The following is a 10,118-nucleotide window of genomic DNA, read 5'->3' as shown; positions in this document are numbered from 1 at the left end:
CAGGCATGCTCCAAGCTTGGCATACAGCAAGCACTCAATAAATAAGTGAATGAGAGGGCTGGAAGGTGGTCCCACCTGACTCACTGCCCGAACAACCTCTGCACTGGCCCCCTGTAACTCAGTTTCTCCACCAAGTCCCGGTTCAACCATACTGGGTGGGGCCTTGAACGCAGAGGCCAGAGTCGGCTGTTTACCTTGCTGCTGGACGCTGGGCAGGGCAGTGGTGGGCAGTCCCTGTGGTTGGCTGTGCCGCCAAGATAAATAGGCCCCACCGGCCTCGTAGGCGGCAGAGAGGAACCCTCAGTCCAGCTCCTGATCACTGCCATGGCCATGGTTCTTTCGGCCGCCTGCGTTCTCCTGCTCTCCCTGGCTGCCCTTGGCGCGTCGGGTCAGGGCCAGATACAGCTGGGTAAGCAGCGCTCTTCCCCACGCTGTGCCCCGGATCCGCAAACTGGCAGGAGAACCTGCGGCTCCCTAGGGATCGGGACGGTTCGCCTGGGCGTGCAGGGTGGAGAAAGCAGGCAGCTAGTTGGAAGTTCAAGGAATCGGGTGGGTGTCCGGGTCCCTGCCGCTGCCGCGGCTTGAGGGAGTTCCATGCCCCATACCCCCACCAGCGCCCCCTATTGGCGCAGGTGCAAACCTGGGCCCACAGATGCTGCGAGAACTGCAGGAGACCAACGCGGCGCTGCGGGAAGTGCGGGAGCTGTTGCGGCAGCAGGTGCGGACCCGAGTGAAGGATACAGGGGTGCGGGGAAGAGGAAAGAGACCTGGAAGAGGGGGTTGTCCAGGAGGTAGGAGCTGAGTGGTGGTGGGGACGGGAGAAGGGGGTCCAGATAGTGGTGAACAGGGTCCTGGGTACGAGGATCAGGGAGGAGTTATGGAAAAGGAAGCGGGAAAGAGGAGATCCCAGGGATAGGGGGTTCTGCGGGAGAAGATAGGGGTCCGCGAGGGGGTAAGGGAGTCCCAAGGAAGGAGAGGGGCTGAGAGTGTAGAGAGTCCTGGGGGAGGGGATGGGGGGTGTGGAGAAGGGAAACCCAGGAAAGGAAAAGGATGGAGTCCTGCTGACCACACACCGTGCCCCCTGCACCGCAGGTCAAGGAGATCACGCTCCTGAAAAACACGGTGATGGAGTGTGACGCGTGCGGTGAGCGGACCTAAGGAGGCAGAGACCGGGCGGCGGGAGAGCAAGAAGGGTGGGAAGACAGAGACAGAAACCGAAAGCGAAGAAGAGACGGGGAGGAAAAGAGACGAGGAAGAGAATGAGGCTGACAGAGATGGAAAGATTGGATGAGGGGTGGGGAGAGACAAACAAGGAGGGGAGACAGAGAAGATGAGGACACACAAAAAAGAAGCAGAAGCCGTACGGGAATTACAGGGAGGTGGAGAGACAAGGAGGGAAAAACTGAAAACGCGACAGCATGGAGAGCAGAAGACTGGAGGACCTGCGTGCAGCGAGAGTGATCCGGGGTGGGGTCTTGGGTCTTGGTGGGCTCAGCTCCCTGCAGGGGCAGGGTGCCGGTAAGCTCCGCGGCTAGGCTTGGTGCTGACTGCCCAGCCCCTCCCCGCCCCGCCCCGCAGGGATGCAGCCTGTGCACACCCTCGGCGTCAGCGTGCGGCCCCTACCCCAGTGCGCGCCCAACTACTGCTTCCCAGGCGTGGCCTGTACCATGACCGCGAGCGGCGCGCGCTGCGGACCCTGCCCTGCAGGCTTCACAGGCAACGGCTCGCAGTGCATCGACATCAACGAGGTGTGCCCGCCCCCAACCACCCCAATGATACCCCAACTCTCCTCTGCCCCCACGACCTCCTCTTCAGCCGGTGGTGCTATCCCGGAGGATCCCCTCACCAGCTGGGGGCGGACGGCCAGACGACCTCCGCACCGCTGGGGGTCACCCACTCCAACCACGCCCATCACAACCAGGGACACCCACCCTAACAACCGCTTCCATTGCCAGTGACGCCTGCCCCGACGACTCCCCTACCGTCGGGAGTGGTCCGCCCCAACGACACACCTCACTTCCTTCCAAGGCTCGGCAGCCCCAACGACCTTTCCACCACCGTAGGGAGCCCTCCCCGGAGACCGCCCCCCAACGACGGCACGCACGCTTCTATGACCACTTCCCCCCTCCGCTCGGGACGCGCGCCCTCATAATTCTGTCCCACCTCCATGACCACCTAGCCCACCACGTCCCAAGAACAGTCCTTTCCAGGCGCGCCCCTCTCCTCGCCTAGTCCTACCTCGGTCCCCCTTAAGGCAAAGCCGTTTTGGCCCCTGGGATGATGGCCTCGCCCCTCGTGGCGCACACCCCTCCAAGTGCTCGCTGATAGCCCTTGGATTTTCTAACTTCAAGTCTAAGGAACCATAAGAAGCTGCTGTGGGGTGGGGTGAAGGCGTTCGGGGAGAAGAGCTCCACGCCCTCTCACACTTCATGGCCCTTTTCCTCCCAGTGTAACGCCCATCCCTGCTTCCCCCGGGTCCGCTGCATCAACACCAGCCCCGGCTTCCGCTGTGAAGCCTGCCCACCAGGGTACAGCGGCCCCACTCACGAGGGCGTGGGGTTGGCTTTAGCCAAGGCCAACAAGCAGGTGAGGACCTTGAGAAATGGCGCCAGAAATCGGGGGTGGGGGGGAGCGCATTTTGTTCAGTAAACTGGTTCTCCAGCCTGTGGCCTTTTCCCTGTCTTGCTCCGAGAGGTGGTGGGGACTGGGGTCTGGAGGGAATCACTGGGGAAGGGTGAGAGCATCAGGGATGGTCGGGGTTTGGGGTGGGACAGTGGGAGAGGTAGCATGCAGAAAAGACTGAGAATCAGGTCTGGGGGTGTCTGTGTGGGGGCGGTGACCTCTGCGCTCCCTTCCACCCAGGTTTGCACGGACATTAATGAGTGTGAGACTGGGCAGCATGATTGCGTCCCCAACTCCGTGTGCATCAACACCCGGGTAAGGCCCAGGAAGAGAGGAGAAGGATGGAGAGGAAGGGCTAGCAGTGAGGTGGGGTGTGAAGTGGCAGCGGCCGGGTGGCTGACCTCCCTGGGCCCGCATGCAGGGCTCCTTCCAGTGTGGCCAGTGCCAGCCGGGCTTCGTGGGCGACCAAGCTTCTGGCTGCCGTCAGCGCACACAGTCCTTCTGTCCCGATGGCACGCCCAGCACATGCCACGAGAAAGCCGACTGCGTTCTGGAGCGCGATGGCTCCCGGTCTTGTGTGGTGAGTGCAGATGCACGGGGAGGGGTATGGGGTAGGGAGGCGGAGATCCGTGACGCTGGAACATCCATTCACCCCGAACCCACAGTGTGCCATTGGCTGGGCTGGCAATGGGCTTTTTTGCGGCCAAGACACGGACCTGGACGGCTTCCCGGATGAGAAGCTGCGCTGCTCAGAGCGCCACTGCCGCAAGGTGTGTGGGGCCAAGGGACGTGGTCTAGTGAGGGGTGAGCCTTAGTGTACAGCTACTTGGCCAACCCCCCTCATGCCTGTCCTGCCCGCTCCTAGGACAACTGCGTGACTGTGCCCAACTCAGGGCAGGAGGATGTGGATCGTGATGGCATCGGAGACGCCTGTGACCCTGATGCAGACGGGGACAGGATCCTCAACGAAGAGGTAGGGCCAAGGCGCTGTCTAAGTGACCTGGGCTTTGATAAAGGGTGTGGCCTCAGAAGCTGAACTTCTGGATCTAGAAAGAACAAGGGGCTCCCTGCGGAGGAGGCGGGGCCTCAAAGTTGCACCCCTCTCCTTAACCAGTCCTGTCCCCTAGGACAACTGCCCACTAGTACGGAACCCAGACCAGCGCAATTCAGACGACGACAAGTGGGGAGACGCGTGCGATAACTGCCCAACCCAGAAGAACGAAGACCAAAAGGACACAGACCAGGATGGCCAAGGCGACGCCTGCGATGACGACATCGACCATGATCGTGAGTGCGGGAGAGGGACATATTGTGGTAGGCATCAAGGGTTGGGGTTTGGCCTGGGACTGGGCTGGGGAGCCGAGGGTTTGAGTTTACCTGGGGTGCCTGGGACTATGGACTGGACCACGCTTGGGGGAGCAGAAAAACATCTGCTTTGTCGGATGCTGCAGGGAAGAAAAGCAGAACAGAGCCTGGGGTTTAGGGCCCTGGAGGTGCCCTTTTTACACCTGAGATATAGAAGATCAGGGAGGTGCATTCACAGGTGAGGGGGAGCAGCTAAGCTGCCCCCTAGTGAGGGCCAGTCCCCTCTCTGACCATTCATGAAGTCTCTATGAGGCTGGGTCTGGGGCTTGAGTACTTGGTTTGACTTTGTAGTAACTGGAAGCTAGGGGAGGGTAGGACTCTGCCCCAGGCTTGCATTTGCTCTGCTGAAGTCTGGCCCTGCCTGATCTTGGGGTCCTGTCTTGTTTCTCTGCTTCCCATAGGGATAAAAAACACTGTGGACAACTGCCCCAGGATGTCCAACTCGGACCAGAAGGACAGTGATGGCGATGGTGTAGGGGATGTCTGTGATAACTGTCCCCAGAAGAGCAACCCAGACCAGGTAGGGCAGGTCAGACCCCAGCTGGGTTAGACCCATGGTGCGAACCCCAGCAGTGTTAACAAGACTGCTGTACATTCAAAGAAGTTGGAGGGGTGTTCCTTGGGATAAGGAGGACCTTTGCTCTGGACCTGGTGATGGGTTGGAGACTTCTGAGTTCCTTTGCACTGATTGTGGACCCCTGACTGCCCCCCCAGAGGGATGTGGACCACGACTTTGTGGGAGACGCTTGTGACAGTGACCAAGACCAGTAAGGAAGCTTTCTGCGGTGGGGTGAACTTAGGGTGGACAGACCCTAACCCACCCAGTGGGGATCTCATTGTCTCTCCATCAACCCATACACTTTAGGGATGGAGATGGGCACCAGGACTCACGGGACAACTGCCCCACAGTGCCCAACAGCACCCAGCAAGACTCAGACCGCGATGGACAGGGTGATGACTGTGACGAGGATGATGACGGCGACGGGGTCCCTGACATTAGGGACAACTGCCGCTTGGTGCCCAACCCAGGCCAGGAAGATTCAGATCGTAAGGCAGGGGGCAGAACCTGTGGTGGTGACAGGGCTTGTGGAGCCGCTGGGGTATGTTTTCCAGTGGGCTGGTGGGGCCAGTGGAAGGTGTGGGCGCTGCGGTAGCTGGGGTGGGTGAGGTTAGGAGGGCACCTGGCGCTAACCTCACTGCCCAAGGGTCTCTCACATCCTCTCAGGGGATGGTGTAGGTGACGTGTGCCAGGGCGACTTCGATGCTGACAAGGTGGTGGACAAGATAGATGTGTGTCCGGAGAATGCCGAGGTCACCCTCACTGATTTTCGGGCCTTCCAGACGGTGGTACTGGACCCAGAGGGCGATGCACAAATAGACCCCAACTGGGTGGTACTCAACCAGGTGGGGATAGGGACCAAGAGGAAAGTGGGGGTAGCTCAGGACCCCCACTAAGGGTCCTAACCTAGGGGCCAAAAGCTGAGGATCCTTCTTCCTTTGACCCCATTAGGGGATGGAGATCGTGCAAACAATGAACAGCGACCCTGGTCTGGCTGTGGGTGAGACATGAGGAGGGGAAAGGCTCTGCGGGGAGCTGCTCAGGGGCAGGGCCAGAGCGAGTCGGCTGAAGCAGGGTGGCTGAGGCAGGTTGAGGGCTCAGGGGGTATAGCTGTGTCTGGATTTAGGGATGGGGATGGGTGGGTCTACTGTGGGGGGTGGAATCTGGGCCCAGGGGTAAGCTGTATTCTGGAGGGAGTGTTTTAGGGACACTCAGGACCCCACTGGTCTCCTACCTCTCCAGGTTACACAGCTTTCAATGGCGTGGACTTTGAAGGCACATTCCATGTGAACACTGTCACAGACGATGACTATGCTGGCTTCATCTTTGGCTACCAGGACAGTTCGAGTTTCTATGTGGTCATGTGGAAGCAGATGGAGCAGACCTATTGGCAGGCCAACCCCTTCCGCGCAGTGGCTGAACCTGGTATCCAGCTAAAGGTGTGTGGAGGTGGGAGGTGGGTGATCTGACTTCTTGTTTCATGCCCTTTAGGAGGCCTTATACCCTTCCACAGACCCCCAAAGCCTTCACAGTCCCCCAGCATCATTCTATGGACCTCCGTCTTCCTACCCATTTCCAGCTGTCCTCTGGACTCCCACAGGCCCTCAAATCCTCACCCAGCACAATCATCTTGTGGGCCCTGAAACACTCTCACAGAGCCCTAAGCTTTCCCTCAGGTTCCAAATCCTCCTACAGATTCTCTAGACTGTGTTTCAGAAATTTCCCAAATTTAAACCCAGTTTATCCCATAGACACCCAAAAGTTTCTATAGGTCATTAAATCCTCCTGTAGAACCCCAAATCTTCCCAGACTCCAAACCCATCTACAGGCCACCAAACACTCTCATGAGACCCCAGATCACTGCTGCCCAGAGGGCGATGCACAAATAGACCCCAACTGGGTGGTCCTCACCCACCATGATCCACCTGTTAATCTCTACGTGGTGCCCCCAAAAGCTTCCTTTTGGTTTTCCCATCCAGGCTCCCCAGGGTCTCCATCATTCCTCCATGACCTGTAGCAACCTCCAGGCAGGGTTCTGAAGGCCTCCAGTGACCTGTGCATTCTCTGACCCTGTATCCCTGTCTCTGGGCATGTCAGGCCGTGAAGTCCTCCACAGGCCCAGGGGAGCAGCTGCGGAATGCGCTGTGGCACACGGGGGACACAGCGTCACAGGTGCGGCTGCTGTGGAAGGACCCCCGCAATGTGGGCTGGAAGGACAAGACGTCTTACCGCTGGTTCCTGCAGCACCGGCCCCAAGTGGGCTACATCAGGTGGGGACCCTGCTCCTACCAAGGGATTGAGTCCCTGCTCCACCTTGGCTCCTGGAAGGAGAGATATTTGGGGGCCTCAGTCCCCTTGTTTGTAAAGCAGGAACAATACAGGCAGCTAGAATTAATTGTGACTGGCCCTAGGGCAAGACACCCCTCCTAGGACCCAGCACACAGCAGGGCCTCAGCTAGAAGGTAGGGTTTCACCCATTCCCCATTTCTAAATCCCTGTTCTGTGCTGGAAGTCTAGGCACTCTTAGTTAGCACCTACTGTGCACAGGACCCCGGATATCCATTCTCTTGCACAGGGAAACTGAGGCACAGGTCAGGAACCCCCACCTGCTGAGTATGGGTGAGACAGGGGACCCATAGCCTCCACTTCGAGAGGGGAGGCCCATAGTCCAGGGCAGGATGCTGAAGCTCTGAGGGGCTTCACGGTCTCCTGCCTTACTGCCCCCTGCAGAGTGCGGTTCTACGAGGGCCCTAAGCTGGTGGCTGACAGCAATGTGGTCTTGGACACAACCATGCGGGGTGGCCGCCTGGGTGTCTTTTGCTTCTCCCAGGAGAACATCATCTGGGCCAACCTGCGCTACCGCTGCAATGGTGAGAGGGAGTAGGGGGAGGGGATGAGGAGGGCCTGCTGGGGAGTCTGCCCTGCTGGCTTCACCCTTTCTCACCCACTTGCCCTCTCTCCATCTGCAGACACCATCCCAGAAGACTATGAGACACAGCGGCTGCTGCAGGCCTAGGGACAGGTGGGCACCTGCTGTTGGATGACGGCCACCCTCAGGGCAGGGGCAGCCAGCCTGGGGGGGAGGGAAGAGGTCAGAGAGAACAAAATAAAAATCAAGTGTGTTTGGCAGGATGGTGGCTGTGGTCTGTGCCTTGGGACCTGGCCTTAGAGTGATACCTGTGGCTAATCCCTCACAACTGACCAGGAGTGCCCAGCCTTGACTCAGATCCCCCAGGCCCACTGTTGCAGCCTGCCCGCCCCTGGAATGTCTGTACCAGGAGCCTGGAAGATGAGCTGCTTCCCTTCCAGCACACAGGTCTAAGTAGCTGGCCAGGAGGGGGAGGTGGTAAGGAGTACACTTCTGCAGGTCCATATTCGTGTGTGTGTGTGTGTGTGTGTGTGTGTGTGTGTGTGTGTGTCCTGCCAGGTATAGATGTGACACTCATGTTTCATCCTTGGGGTGGAGAAAGGGGACAGGAAAAAAGGAGAGGAGACAGAGACGAAAACATTGGGTTTTTATTAGGTTTCATTACAAAGGATGCAAAGGTACAAAGACAAAAGCGTCCACTCCAGAGGACAGGCAGGGGCCGGCTGAATGCGCCCTGAGCCGCCCGCCCCAGCCCGCCATGGGTACCCACACGCACAGCCCATGGTATGTCCACAGCAGAGTGTACATGCTGGGGGGCAGAGCCAGCCTGGGGACAGAGGGGTATAGGTAGGGCAGGGCTCAGACTTATGGGTTTGCATATATTTTAAGTGCTGCCCAGCCCCTTGGGGGCAGTTCCCAGGGAAGGGTTACACATAGGGTGGGCAATGGACTTCAGTTGCCAAAGCCCTCTGTCCCAGGGCCTGGTGGGGAAGCCATGGCAGTATCCCCTTGTCCCAGTGAGCAAAAGGTCAGAAGTGACAGGCTAGGATGGGCTGAGCATCATTTGCCCCCAAATTCCAGAATCCTGTGAGACGGGCTGTTGGGGACAGGCCAGGAGGGTGAAAGGCAGAGGGAGCCATCTGCAGCCAGCATCATCCTGACATCCAACCCCTGCCCCTCACTCTGATTGGGAGGGGCCCTGAGGGTCACAAAGGTCTTGTTTCTCTCCCCATGCCCTCAGGAGTACCCACGCACCCGGCTGGGTGAAGGTCACCTTACCTCCCTCTCCTAGAGAGTGGCCAGTTGCCTGTGGCATGAGAAGGGTAATAGGAGGCCTGAGCCCCACTCAGCCAGCACCCCCTAAAGGAATGTCACAAGGGCCCCTAGTCACATACATACTGTGAGAAGCCCAAGAGGTAGGGGCCTGGGGTCCAAAGAGAACAGAGGCAGAAACAGACCCAGCTGGCCACTTACTCCAGGCAAGCCCCCAGGGTAGGCAAGGCACTGAGTCTTCCCCCAGCTCTGCAGGCCATGTGGGGAAGGCTCAGGTGGCCACAGGCCTCTCATCTGGAATGACACCTGCAGGAGTGATGTGCCAGGACCAGGGTGTCCAGTATCCTTGACCTTGTGGCTCCCATACCCCAGTCCTACACTGGGCCCCACAGCTTCATCAGAACCTAGGGGCTGCTTTGTCAGCTTCCTCAATGCCTCCAGACCTCACACACCCAGCCCATATGGAGGTGGGGTACTTCCTGTGGAAATACAGAAAGCTAAATCCGGTGGAAGGGGCCTTGGAAGGATGTTTGATTATGAACCAGTTCAGGAATCCTGGGGCCCTTTAGCAAAAGTCACTCATGGGCACTCATTAGGCCCAGGATGCCTAACAGATGGCGAGCCCGCATATTGGACACCTGCCCCTGCAGGAAGCATGAATGGACGTGAGATCCCTTGCCCTCCACGCAGGGTCTCATTTGACAGAGCCGACCTCACCCACTCCACTGTGACGCACAGGCCTCACAACGCACCACCCTACTCCGTGTCCTTCTAGGAGTTTGGCCAATGAAAATCAGGTCAAACACACTAACCATTCAGAACCTTCCTTTGCCCTGAAAACCAATGAACAGATAACAGCACAGAGAGGCAAAAAAGCCCAGCCCATGCAAAGGGGCGGGGGAGTGTGTTGCTGGGGAAAGGTCCAGAAGGACACACCCCTGCCCTCGATGGCTGGTCCCAAGGAGCCCTGTGAACCACAGTGGCAGGGCTGGACCCACTGCAATTAGGGCCCCTTCTGCTGTCGCTTGTTCCCATAAAGGAGCCTAGCCAGTTTTGGGATGCTGCTGGCTGTGGGTCCCCAAATTTTGCTGAGGGGTTGACCTGCCCCCTAAACTTTCTACTGAGGGTCCCAGGGCCCCCTGCCCCAAGAAGCTGGCACTCACCCTTCCTGCCCAGAAGTATCAAGGGGAGGGGGCTGCAGGACGCTCCAAACAGCACTGCCTGTCTTCCCCCTGTAAGGGCATGGAGGGGGGAGGTCAGCGTGGGCACCTGTGACAGGGGATGTGATCCTAACAAGACCCTGTCTTCTCCTCCAGTCAGCCCTGAGAACAACCCTCTTTTCTAGAGGACAGAGAAGTGCTGACCCTGGGCTCCACTCTCAGCCCACGAGCCACATGGGAGAACAAACTCATTACCCTGGGACTTGGAGGG

General features: G+C 58.7%; 2 protein-coding genes across 6 annotated transcripts in view; one reads left to right on the top strand and one right to left on the bottom strand.

Annotated features, from left to right (window-relative positions):
• Nucleotides 1–231: 231 nt before the first annotated feature.
• On the top strand, nt 232–7,669 carry COMP (cartilage oligomeric matrix protein). 2 transcript variants are annotated; one of them, XM_066350336.1, is made up of 19 exons: nt 232–409; nt 633–718; nt 1,093–1,144; nt 1,579–1,748; nt 2,449–2,586; nt 2,863–2,937; nt 3,044–3,202; nt 3,288–3,392; nt 3,488–3,595; nt 3,750–3,909; nt 4,389–4,507; nt 4,702–4,754; nt 4,853–5,034; nt 5,213–5,391; nt 5,498–5,546; nt 5,789–5,985; nt 6,644–6,816; nt 7,277–7,416; nt 7,516–7,669. In XM_066350336.1, the coding sequence occupies exons 1-19, from the start codon at nt 325–327 to the stop codon at nt 7,560–7,562; spliced, it is 2,277 nt and encodes a 758-aa protein (XP_066206433.1). In that variant the 5' UTR covers nt 232–324; the 3' UTR covers nt 7,563–7,669. The 2 variants fall into 2 exon arrangements, with proteins under 2 accessions (XP_066206433.1, XP_066206423.1); XM_066350326.1 differs by having other exon boundaries at nt 615–718.
• Nucleotides 7,670–8,040: 371 nt separating this feature from the next.
• Nucleotides 8,041–10,118, bottom strand: part of CRTC1 (CREB regulated transcription coactivator 1) — a 71,671-nt gene continuing 69,593 nt past the window's right edge. For 3 of the 4 annotated variants that reach the window (XR_010747169.1, XM_066350358.1, XM_066350361.1), the window contains 2 exons: nt 9,851–9,919; nt 8,041–8,993 (listed from right to left, as the gene is read on the bottom strand). Coding sequence is in view for 2 of the 4 variants with exons in the window: in XM_066350358.1 (XP_066206455.1) it covers nt 8,978–8,993; nt 9,851–9,919 (85 nt within the window). In the remaining 2 variants the exon portion in view is untranslated. Of the gene's footprint in view, nt 9,920–10,118 lie in introns of all 4 variants that reach the window. The other variant, XM_066350356.1, reaches the window with a different exon arrangement.

The sequence above is a fragment of the Saccopteryx leptura genome, chromosome 1, assembly GCF_036850995.1.
Source record: "Saccopteryx leptura isolate mSacLep1 chromosome 1, mSacLep1_pri_phased_curated, whole genome shotgun sequence".
NCBI classification, from domain to species: domain Eukaryota; kingdom Metazoa; phylum Chordata; class Mammalia; order Chiroptera; family Emballonuridae; genus Saccopteryx; species Saccopteryx leptura.
This window is presented reverse-complemented; position numbering and strand designations above follow the sequence as displayed.

Coding starts and splice junctions, on each gene's coding strand:
- COMP (XM_066350326.1), top strand. CDS start 325: ATGGCCATGGTTCTTTCGGCCGCCTGCGTTCTCCTGCTCTCCCTGGCT. Junction 719..1,092: donor GGGAGCTGTTGCGGCAGCAG/GTGCGGACCCGA, acceptor CCTGCACCGCAG/GTCAAGGAGATCACGCTCCT. Junction 6,817..7,276: donor CCCCAAGTGGGCTACATCAG/GTGGGGACCCTG, acceptor TGCCCCCTGCAG/AGTGCGGTTCTACGAGGGCC.